This window comes from Myiozetetes cayanensis, unplaced genomic scaffold (assembly GCF_022539395.1).
Source record: "Myiozetetes cayanensis isolate MyiCay16 unplaced genomic scaffold, myiCay2020 scf32, whole genome shotgun sequence".
Lineage (NCBI taxonomy): Eukaryota > Metazoa > Chordata > Aves > Passeriformes > Tyrannidae > Myiozetetes > Myiozetetes cayanensis.
In genome coordinates, this window is record NW_026087544.1 from 33,592 (window position 1) to 44,662 (window position 11,071).

The window sequence follows — 11,071 nt, forward strand, 5'->3', positions numbered from 1 at the left end:
GGCATCAAAAGAGCTCCAGAAAAGCTATGGGTAATTTCTGGCCACAAAAGAATTGCAGAAGAGTTGTGATCATAGAGGATGCTGCTTTCCCTCTGCCTGGCTTCCTGCAGACAGCCTGAAAGCACCCAGGCAAGGCCTGAGGACACATGTAAGGGCTCACTGTATGCAAGGCGAGCCTTTCATGAAGCTGTCCTTGAAGATACTCCTGCCACAGAGCATAGTCGTGGGTGCAGCAACCAATTAGGTAAGGCAAGCAAAGACCCTCAACAGGAAAAGCTGGCAAGCGTATGGGAAGCAACCTTCACTGGTGCAATGTCAGAGATCTGCACACAGCTCAAAAAGCAAACTGGCAAATTTAGTACGTTGTCTCCATCGTAAAACTTTTTCATCTAAAAAATGTACAAAGAGAACAAATGACAGGAATTTTTAGCTTACAGATTAAAAGCTGACTTGTGATTTAGACCTTCCTCTGGAGTAGGTGTTAGCAAACTCCTGAAATAATCACGAAGGGAGATATAACTTCTACTCTGCAAAACACTTGCCCAGAAATAAAAGGGGTGTTGTAGGTCAGAAATCAAATCCACTATTAATTATGCAAATACATTGTCCCAGCACTTTGCAACCCAGCCCTGGTTCTGAAGGCAGAGGCTGCACCGTGCGAACCTGTGACTGACACAGGGAGAGAGAGTTCTGCACACCCAACAGTCAGACTCTATGAAAAGAGGAAAAGGCTCAAGAAAAACTGTTGTGTTCCTCTTCTGCCTCCTGCAGCACAAAGTGTTTGCATGGGACTGAAGTTACTTGCAGCAACTCAACAGCCAAAACTACTCACCTGCTCCCGTTTGAGTTTTTCCCTCTTACGGATCAGCTCAATGAGCAGTCGAGCCCGCTCCAAGTCATGCCGCAGTTTTTGCCAGTACTTCAGCTCTTCCTTCACTGCACTGGTCTTCTCATCCTGCTCCTTCTGTAAGATATAGCAGTGGGGTGAGATAAAAAACACAACCGGTTTCCTGTGTTTCCTTCTTTTTCTAGGTATCTCCACTGAATTGTTCTCCTCTTCCTCCTATTCACTTGTCTCTTGTTCAGCCTATGCCCCTTCCTTTCTACAGCATTTAGCTGTAACAAACCAAAAATCAGCCTTTCTAGATTTTATATTATCTGTGAAGTTAGCCTAAGTTATACTGCAGCTACACTCTGGGAACACACTTCAGTGCATGCTCATTTACACTCTCCCAGCTTTTATATCCAAGTTTATTACAGAGGTTGGACATTTTTCTGTTGGCTGCTGTGCATTGAAGCAGCAGCCCAAAGCATTTACAGTATAAAGGCAAGGTGACCAAAAGCAGGGGAGGAATTATCCTCCTTGTAACCAATAAGAAATAGAGCCACAGAAAGACATTTGCCAAAATACAAAAGAACAGTCAACACTGGGAGATGAGCTTGCACCTTCCAAGACACAGTTCAGTGGCTTCTCAACAAAATCACCCTTCCTCTCCTAAATCTGTAGCTTTCTTAATGGCTTGGATGATATACCTGAAGTGCATACACTTTCACGCCATTGTTAAGAAGACAATTGCTTCATAAGATCTTCATGGTTTACATTAACAGGACATTTGTTTTTAAGAACTTACTTATGGTAAATTGCCGATGCAATACACCAAGGAAATGCTGCACTTTCCCAAGCTCCACATTGATAAGTAGGAAATAATTTTTTTATTTATTACCCAGAGCAGTCTTCTTGCAAATGAAAAGTCTATAAATTCCTCCAACTATAGTGAAATTATATGTGCACACTGTACACAATACCTACTGACAGGCTATGTTAGAGGGTAGAGTCCAACTGCTTCACTGGTTCACCAACTACGTCTCATGCCAAATGCAGTGTTGCTTAGTACCATCGAGATCAAGTGGCTCTAGACACCAGCTCAGAGGAGGAAGCAAAGGAGTCCAGAGCTGATGATTATGTCTAAACTTCCATATGAATGTACACAGGATGGGCAGAAATTGAAGCTGCAGGAAGAATGACCCAAACTGGAATTTGGCCAGAACTCTGGAGCTAACACCTACTTTCTTTAATCACTCGCAAGAAATGTGATTTTATAAATCGTCTAAGAGATCAGTCCACCAAGGGTCCATCACACCCTTGCGCAATCCTGGGTCTCTGGACTCAAGGGAAAAACTCCCACTTGCAGTCTCATCAACACAAATTTTAGTGGCATGATGTATATCCCACTAATATACTAACTCAGTTCTTCAGGCATGAGCATACCAAGAGAAAACCAGAAGACACTTAAATCAGGCCTCTGATTCTTTCACCCTTAATGCCCTTTTCATCCATGTGCCGAGCACATCTCCTGGAATGCGAGCTCTCCATCCTCCCATGGGTGTTCAGCTGGGGAACAGTACCTGCTCTGTGTTTCGCTGGGACTGGAGGTGTGAGTGCAGGCGCCGGATCAGGGGCACCCCGTTCCTCGCCTGCCGCTTCAGCAGCCAGTAGTTGTGGAGCCTCTGCATGAACTGGTTCTTCCTCTGGAGGGAGAGCCCACTGCAAATTTTGTTCAGCCTGAAGGAAACAAAGAAGTATCATAGAGCCAAGTGCAAAGCAATTGTGACTCTGCGGACCCTTGGGTTTCCCGATGAAGCTTTGCGGTGTTGTGTCAAGCACACTCCGAAATAAACATAAAGTGGTATGATCTGGGTCTCCTCAGCATGAAGACATATGTGCCTACTTTTCACAGTATATCCCTGTGTCAGTAGCAGCTTGGCTGGAGAGTCTCACCAAGCACTTGCCACAGCACTGTCAAAGTACGCAATCACCAATTCAGCTCCAAGCCTTAATTTCAAAACTTCTTTCTGTGTTAAGAACTTTTTGGCGGCCACTTAAGCCTGATGTTATTAAGCTGGAGTCTTGGCAGGAGTCCAAGAAGAATATATCACCTATTTTAACCCTTGCTTACCGTTCTTAGGTTCTACATGGTGCATTATAAGCAGTTTCCAAAGCCTATCTGCTAAAATACCAGCAACACATCAACACACTTCCTAAGGCACCAAACAAAAATTCAGCACTACCTAGTTCTGCACAAGGGAGAGCTGGGAGGAAAAATAAACAGTGAAATACAAAGATGCTCACAACACTGACAAGTTCGACGTGCTCTGTAATCAAAGGAGGAATTAAGAAGCCATGAAATGAGACTTAAAAAAGGTCGATAGTGGCATGACCCCAACCTGTAATGCCTGAAGTATTTTAAAAACACCTTCATGCTAGATGGGTGTTTGCTGTTAGGGACCACCACAAAGTCTGCATTACACAACAGTCTAGGGTGGCTGTTTGGCAAAGCAAGAAAAAAGCACAATATGCCAGTGACACTCACGTAGAAGAAAGCCAGTCAGGAATTATGCTGCAGAGCACTCTGAACACAGCAATATTTATTGCTAGGTCCTGACTGAAACACCTCAGTGTTTCCAAGTTCAACAATGACAGGGACTGAGTCCTTAAAACAGATCCTGTGCAGCTCCAACTGTTCAACTCCTTTCCTAAACCTGCAATACTCACCTGTAAGAGGGAATTTGCGTGATGGTCAACATGGGCACAGATGAACGGCATTTGGTCACATCTCCAGACTCCTTTTTGATCTTTTGCTTCAATTTCACTTGGTTCTTTTTCAGAGACCCTTTGGGAGGGGCAGAATTGGCTTCCTCCTCTCCCTTGTCCTTCCCAGTGTCCTCCTGCCCATCACCACTAGCAGCTGGAGACCGTTTTTTTACCATCCCAGGTGGGGAATGGCTCTCACAATAGGCAGTCTTACGCACAGTGAATGTTGTGCCGTTGATGCTGGTCTCCCTCATGGGTTCAATCTTCATGAAGAGACCAGCCCTCTGGGCACAGGTGACATGGAAAGCAGTGTAACAGTTCACCTTGTGGCATTGAATAGCAGCTCCCATGCCCTTCTGCTTGCAGATACAGCATGTGAGCTTCCACCGAGCTGGAGGGATGTTATTGATCCCTTCAATGGGCTCCAGGAAAACAGTGTTTGCAAAGCAGACCTCTGGGATCCAGATGGCACAAACCACGTGAGCCCAGCGGCCATCACTAGTCTGCTTGAAGGCTCCACCTTTGTTCGGGCAAAGGACACAATCCACAGGGCGAGAAGGGGACTGTAAACAGCAGCGGCAAAGCCACTGCCCCTCAGGGATATAGGGCACACCATAACACTCCTGGTGCACGGCCAGATTGCAGATATCACAGAACAGAATGACGTTACTGTTGTGACACTCATCGTCCATGCAGACGCAGCAGAAGGCGTCCTCATCAATGAGGGACTGTGGAGCCCCGTTGTTCCGGCTCTCAAGGTACGACTCCTTTTCCAATCGATCCACCAGTAACTCAAAAGTGTCAGCAGAAACTGTTCCATAACCATCAGCCCTTCTCTTCTCGTTGACCATTTCCAGCCATGCCAGATCCTCCTCATCCATGTCATATTCCACTTCTACATCAAGGTCTTCAGGAGGTTTTTCCATGTACCGGTAGTAGGCAGCAGGAAGAGGAGGGGCATCTGGCTGGCTGAAAGAGTCCAGCACACGGAAGTTGGGCTGGGGTAAGTGTAAAGGCGTCCCTGGTGCATATTTGGAGCAGGACTCCTTCTTCTTGCCTTTAGAAGGCGTTTTCTTAGATTTCGAAGGCAAAAGGGGCTGCTCGCTGTTTTCCTTGTTGCTGTTGCACTCAGTAATGTCCTGGGCAGTCAACTCATCCTCTGTGATGAGTTTTAAGGGATCGTAGATGCTGATGCGATGAAGCCGCCCATCGATGTCCACCTCCACAATCCGCTGGGCCTGAGCATACGTCAGCGTCTCCCGAGTTGGGGAGCACTTGAGGCTGTAGGGTGAGGGAGAACGCCTTCCCTCCAAGTTCTGTCGGGACCTCCTTCGAGGTTTCCTCATCACTGTGGTCTAGAGACCCTGTAACAAAACAGGACAGAGGACAGTGTAAGACAAGGAGAGAAGCAAGAAACAGTGTAGACTGAAAAACTCACTCAACATTGTAACAGAGCAAATTTTTACTAGAGACTTCAGCAGTTTCAGGCTTGCTGAGTCTTTACATCTGCTTAGATTCAAGCAGGTGATTGATATATCAACCATTTCTTGCACTGTGTATCAGAGTAATGCACAGCACCCTCTAACTTTCTCTATTTGCAACTCAGGAGATGTATGTACCACCATAGCACCAGTGAGAAGAGCTCAAAATAATTTTACAGCACAGTATACAGTCTGTTGTGCATTCAGATCAGCAAACATTCAGATCCTCTGAAATTCAAATACTACTTATCACATATGCTTGCAGCATTCACATATTAAGCTCACACAAGCCAATGAGTTCTTCTCTGTTCCTTTGCCTGTGACTTTTCTTTTATATCCCCAATAGCACACAAAATGTGCTGGATGTTTTCTAGTTCAAAAGGAATGCACTGTTCAGGTCTTCTGAAAAGCAGTTCCCAATTTTTTTGTTGTTTTGGTTTTTTGTTGTTTGTTTTTTTGATTGTTTGTTTGTTTTGTTTTGATGTTGTTTGTTGTTGTTGTTGTTTGTTTGTTTGTTTGTTTGGGTTTTTTGTCACTGAGCTCCAGATGAGAAAACTAGTAGTTTTCCTTCAGTCCAGGAGGGAGCTCCTCCAAGTTTCACACCTAAGGGTTGCCACCACCAGTTCTTCTGTTCCAACACTGCAGATGCAAAAAGTTCTATAATGAAAAATCATCCTCCAGCTTTGCTTTTCTTTCTCTCTCAGATGTAGCTGTTCCTTACACCGCTCTTCAGATAGTGTATACTGAACAGACTGTGTCCTTCCCAGCATGCAAATGGGTAACAAACAGAACCAGAGGATGATCCAAGCAATATATCAGATACCAGATGTGTGTCCCTTCTGCTCTTCAGTGGGATCAAGGACGAAGCGAAGCGGAATGAGCACGGCAACAAGCAGCATGGATCCAAATGGATTTGGTAGCTCTGCCTCAGTGTTAGCCCCTCTGGAGTCATAATTCACATTCACGTGCCTGAGCTGGTTCTGCATGGAGAATCCACAGGGGTACAAGCAGGTAAGCAGCAAGGCAGCTTCCAGATCACACCGGGAACCATGTAATGGTTGGTATTTGCTCAGAGCCTTAACAAAAAGCCCAGGCCATCTCTGTCCTCGCAAACTGCTAATCAGCAACCCAGATAATTAGTTGAGAGTTGGTTCCTGATGTTAAGGAGGTGCCTGTCAAAGGGGAGCAGAGGAGAAGCCTGAAGCTGGTGAGATGATCTGGGGGAGGATGCAAACATGGCAGAGCTCAGTGATCTGTGGGCAAAGAAGGGAGCTAGCAAAGAAGCAAAGCAAGCCAAGTGAGTAACTCAAGCAAGAAGGGGGGGGTCATCAACAGAAACATGAGTTAGGGGAAGAAATGAGCTGAGTCTGAAAGTAGACAAAGAAAAGCAAAGGTGAATTCTCCTTGAGAAGATAGGCCAGTCCAGAGCTTATCTACTGCTATGCAGAGGCCTGAACCTGCACCTCACCCTTATTTAAAACAATCCCACATTCAGACCCTTTCTCTGGGACCCACAGACAAGAAAACACACTATAAACCCACAACTTGTAGTTAGCCAATGCATTATTTGTGCTCTACGAAGGGCATAGCTCCAGAGACTGTCAATCACAAGTCAGAGCAAGCAGCACCTCACAGGAGTAGGACCTACAAGAAATCCAAGCTTATTCCAGAAAGAAGCAACAAATTCCGGGAGTAACACATTTTTCAATAAGCTGCAGGTGCCAGTTTCAGTAAGCACACCCATAATGATGGAACTTGTAAACACAATTTTCAGGCGTAAAATACGGTATGATAATTTCTACCTGCAAATATAGGTACCACAAATTTTGGGATGTTTGCCTTAAAACTTCAATCAGTCACTTGACGCACAGACTGCAGTCATGCAACTGCACTTGTCCTAGCTGAGCTCCAATGGTTTCAGTGAGTAGGAAAAAACAAGTTTAAAACAAGGGCATAAAGGTATCTTGATCATCAAATGAAAAAAAAACCAAAACAGAAAATCCTGCTGGCAAAGAGCTCTCTTCTAATTCAAGCAAAGAAGATATTGGAGGCAAAAAGATATATGGGCAAAAATATATTAGAGGATGAAGTAATTATGAGCTGACTGCACTCATTATAGATATTTTATTCAGGAAAAAATGAGGTATTAGCCACCTGTTGAGGGACAAGCAAATTTCACTGAAACAGGCCCCTGAAGGAAGGGCTATTTTATCTGTTGACGGGAAAAACAAAGGTACAGGGCTCCTTTAGCAAAAAAATCAATGCATTTCTAGAAAAATTACTCTAAGTGGGCTTTCCACCAAATGCCACAAAACAGCCCATTTGTAAAATAACACAATTACTTAGCACTATGAAGAAGCACCTAAAACGGCATGGAAATTGCTGCCAGCAAGAGATGAGCACCTAGGATAAGACATGCACCTGGATATCAGGAGAGACATGGCTACCCACTTCCAAAAAAACCTGAAAGCAGCAATGAAATGAACTCAGACACACTGAGCTGAACACTACGGCCTTGTCTACAACAGAAATTTCTAAGCAACAACCCAGGCATGTTTTGATCTCCCTGGCACACTTGAAAACACCTCCCAGCCACATAAAAAAAAAGAATCCCTCTGCAAACAGCACCCATGCACACTGAAACGCTAAAGATACTTGACATTGGTGGGGTTAAATGCTATTTCAGCCCATGCTGATTATGTTGTCCTATCACGGGCAAAGGTTGCTGATGTGAACGCAGAAAGTTCAAACAGTCATGCTTTTGCTATTGCCATACTATGCTCAAAGCTTTCCAAAACCCTCCCATCACCCATTTCCGCTGGATATTGCACCAGGAGCAGGGTGTGAAGTTCCTAGAGAGTACAACTGAGCAAACAAGGTAGCTACGACACATAAAGCTGTTGGGAATGAACTTCACCCCAGGAGTTCATTCAGGAGTGGTTCAATTCTCATGAGCAGCAGCTTTTACACCTGTAAGCAAGAGATGCCTGGGAGGGCTGCAAAAGGTAACCAAGCCCATTGCCAGGACACTTAAATTTACTACAAAGGGGTCAAAAGCTCCACTGAAAAAAATGAAGAGATCAACATGTATCAAACAACACCACAATACAGTCCCCTATTATACACACAGTCTGGAATATCTGAGTCCTGTAAAGGAAAGGCTAAATGTTGCTGTGATTTACACCCACGCAATTCTGTGTTAGCCATTTCCAAGAGTCAGAGGCACCGTCTCACACTGCAGAAGGCCTCAGTGTCCTTCCAAACTCTCCTTCATGCTGCAGTCCTTCCTTCTAGCCTTCCCACACTGAACAGACAAGGATTTACTTTATAGCATCAGGTTTCTTTGCTAGCATGCAGAGGATGTAAGGCTGGAACTAAAGGCAGTGGGGGAGCTTCCTGGCCCCTTCCAGCATAGCTTGGTGAGCCCAGTGAAGAACTGGGTCCCTCAACAATTAAGAACTTCAGTGACTTGCAGCAGGAAGGCCACCTGGACCTTACTGAGCAGCAGCAGATGTGAGCAATGTGGCTCTCATTCAACTCTGGCACGCCATGACTACTGGCAGTGGCTACAGCTCATACAGTCCTGAACAGTTTGGGGTTTGTTGTCACCAAAGACTGCCTCTCTTTGGGACATCAAGTCAAATACGAGATCTGGAGACGTTCCTCTGCATTCCTCTCCTGTACCACCAGCCACCCAACTCTGCCACTTGTGGCTGTTTGCTGGGATTTAAAACTCACTTCTGTGCAATGGGGAACAGACACCTATGGAGCTATTTAAGAAACACATCTGCAAAAGAAAAGCAACAGATGCCAGAGGAAAGAAACAACCTGGAACCATTGCAGTCCGCTTTCCACCTTTTGTCAACCACAATGTTGTTTAAATTCCTGCCCCTCTCGACAACACCTCTCCACGATCCTGCAGTGTCCATGCTTACAACAGGCTCATATCCCCTTCATGCACCTGCCGAGGGTTTATACTCCTGACACCCACATTGATGCCTACAACAAAGTGTGTCAATGCTCAACAGATGTCAGGAGAACTGCCTGCCTGTAACCAAATCAAGCTGACAGGAGAAGCACCAGGCTGCAAGAGAAGACCTCCTTCCAGAGTGGAGAGAGTTGAGAGACAGGCTGTGGATAAAGTTTAAGGTAACGTCTCGGCTCAGCAACAAATAGTGTGTGCCATGTGCTGTGTCTGGCCTCAGCAGCAGCTGAGGGAACTATGACGTGCCATGGGCTGTCAGGTGCCGACGGGAGCTCCTCTCAGGAGCTATCCTGTGCAGCGAGGGACACAGGATTCCTGCAGGGAACTCCAGTAGCAGCCAGCGATGTGGGTCAAGGCACAGCAGGATCTCGGACAAAAATGAAGCCGATCTCGGAAGAGGAAAAGTCACGGCGGGTGCGTGCGACGACCCCCGCCGTTGCCCAGCACCGGGCCATGCCCAGACGGGAGCGCCGCTCCACGAGGAACGAGAACGGTCTCCAGGGAGAGGGGCCAGGGCGGAGGAGAGTGAGAGACAGGGCGGCAGGGCTGGAAGCCGATTGGCTGTCGCCACCGCACATCCCAGTTCCAAAACCAACAGCAACGCAAGACTTTGCGGGACTAAAGGGGGGTGCGCTTGGCCCCGCCTGAGCCAATAGCGTAAGAGAAGGTGGGCGGTGCCCCCGCGAAGCCGCGGAGAAGGGGGGGCCAAGATGGCGACAAAGGGGGGGGGGTCGGTTGACACAGCGCTGTCCGTTCCCCGTCTCCAGGCGCTCGCCACTGCCGCCCCCTCCTCCGCGAGGGTCCGTGGGCCGCTCCCTCCGCGCGGGGGCAGAGCGGGCACGCAGAAAGGGCCCGCAGGTTGCGGCTCACCGTCCTCCCCCAGCTCTTTCCCGCCCGCCCGGTCACCTTCCCGCGACCCTGGCGCGGGGTTGTGAGGGAGGAGAGACCCCCTGAAGGAAGGGTGTCGCGGTCTGCCACGCAGCGCTTTACCTGGCCGGTTCAGCGCGCCGCGGGCGCGGCGTCTCCACCGTTGCCGCCGCCTCCTATGAGGAGAATTTTTTTTGTTGTTTTTCCTTTTTTTTTTTCTTTTTTTTTTTTTCTTTTTTAATCCTCTCCGCCTCCCCCTCCCCTCCTCCCTGGGGCGGACGGGCTCACCGAGCTGGCGGCGGGAGGGGAGGGCACAAGATGTCGGCTCCGTCCGCTCCAGCTATCGCCGTCTCTTCAGCGCCGCCTTCTCATGCCGTTGCCGCCGTTGCTCCCGCCGCTGCCGCTCCGGTCCCGGTGCAGCTTCGCCCCTTACCACCCTCACCTCTCCCCCGGGCTCCAGCGCCCCCGACGCTCTCGGTGCTGTGGAGGCGGAGGGGGGCCGAGGGAGGAGGGAGCAGGGGACACACGCTCAAGATGGAGGCGGCGGTGGTGGTGGCGGCAACGCGGGCCGGCCGAACGGTGGGGAAAGGCGGCAGCCAGCGGCCAGGCAGGGGAGAGGGCTCCTCGCTCCGCTTCCCTCGCGGGCAGGCACTGCCCGCCCCTCCCCAGTCCCTTCCCACGCTCGGGCCGCACTGAACGGGAGGCCCCCGGCGGCTTGCGGTGACGGAAAGGTGGGGGGTCCGAACCTCGTGGCTTAGGAAAGTGCTGCCGCCCCTTACCACCTCCGCGCCTGACGGGGCAGAGAGTGCCGGGGAACCGCGGCCTCCCGGCACCCGCCTCCAACGCTCCAGGCGGCCGGAGACCACTGCCCCCGCTCCGCGCCTCCCCCTCTCCCCGCAATCAGCCTCGCAGTTGGAGTTTGTCTGGGAGCTAGGGTATCATCCTAGGCGGTGTCTTGCAGCCGGTGGCCCCAAGGCCACGGGAGATGGATTTTTGTCCCAGACTCATTGGAGTGTCTTCATCTTACACCCAGTTATTTGCAGGAGGCATGGGATCCCATAAAACGTCCTGGAGCATTACCAGGTGCCAAGGAACCTGTGGCTTTGTTTCTGCCACTCTTCGCCTAAACAAGCAACATAAACAATG

At 48.7% G+C, this 11,071-nt stretch overlaps 1 protein-coding gene across 9 annotated transcripts in view; it reads right to left on the reverse strand.

Moving 5' to 3' along the window:
• Window positions 1-11,071, reverse strand: part of BRPF3 (bromodomain and PHD finger containing 3) — a 31,589-nt gene that overhangs the window by 16,649 nt on the left and 3,869 nt on the right. For 4 of the 9 annotated variants that reach the window (XM_050326890.1, XM_050326888.1, XM_050326889.1 and 1 more), the window contains exons 1-4: window positions 10,049-10,315; window positions 3,554-4,956; window positions 2,407-2,563; window positions 833-964 (exon numbers count right to left, since the gene is read on the reverse strand). In XM_050326890.1, the coding sequence (XP_050182847.1) occupies window positions 833-964; window positions 2,407-2,563; window positions 3,554-4,938 (1,674 nt within the window). In that variant the 5' untranslated portion in view covers window positions 4,939-4,956; window positions 10,049-10,315. Of the gene's footprint in view, window positions 1-832; window positions 965-2,406; window positions 2,564-3,553; window positions 4,957-10,048; window positions 10,333-11,071 lie in introns of those variants that run through there. The other 5 variants (XM_050326892.1, XM_050326891.1, XM_050326886.1 and 2 more) reach the window with 4 other exon arrangements.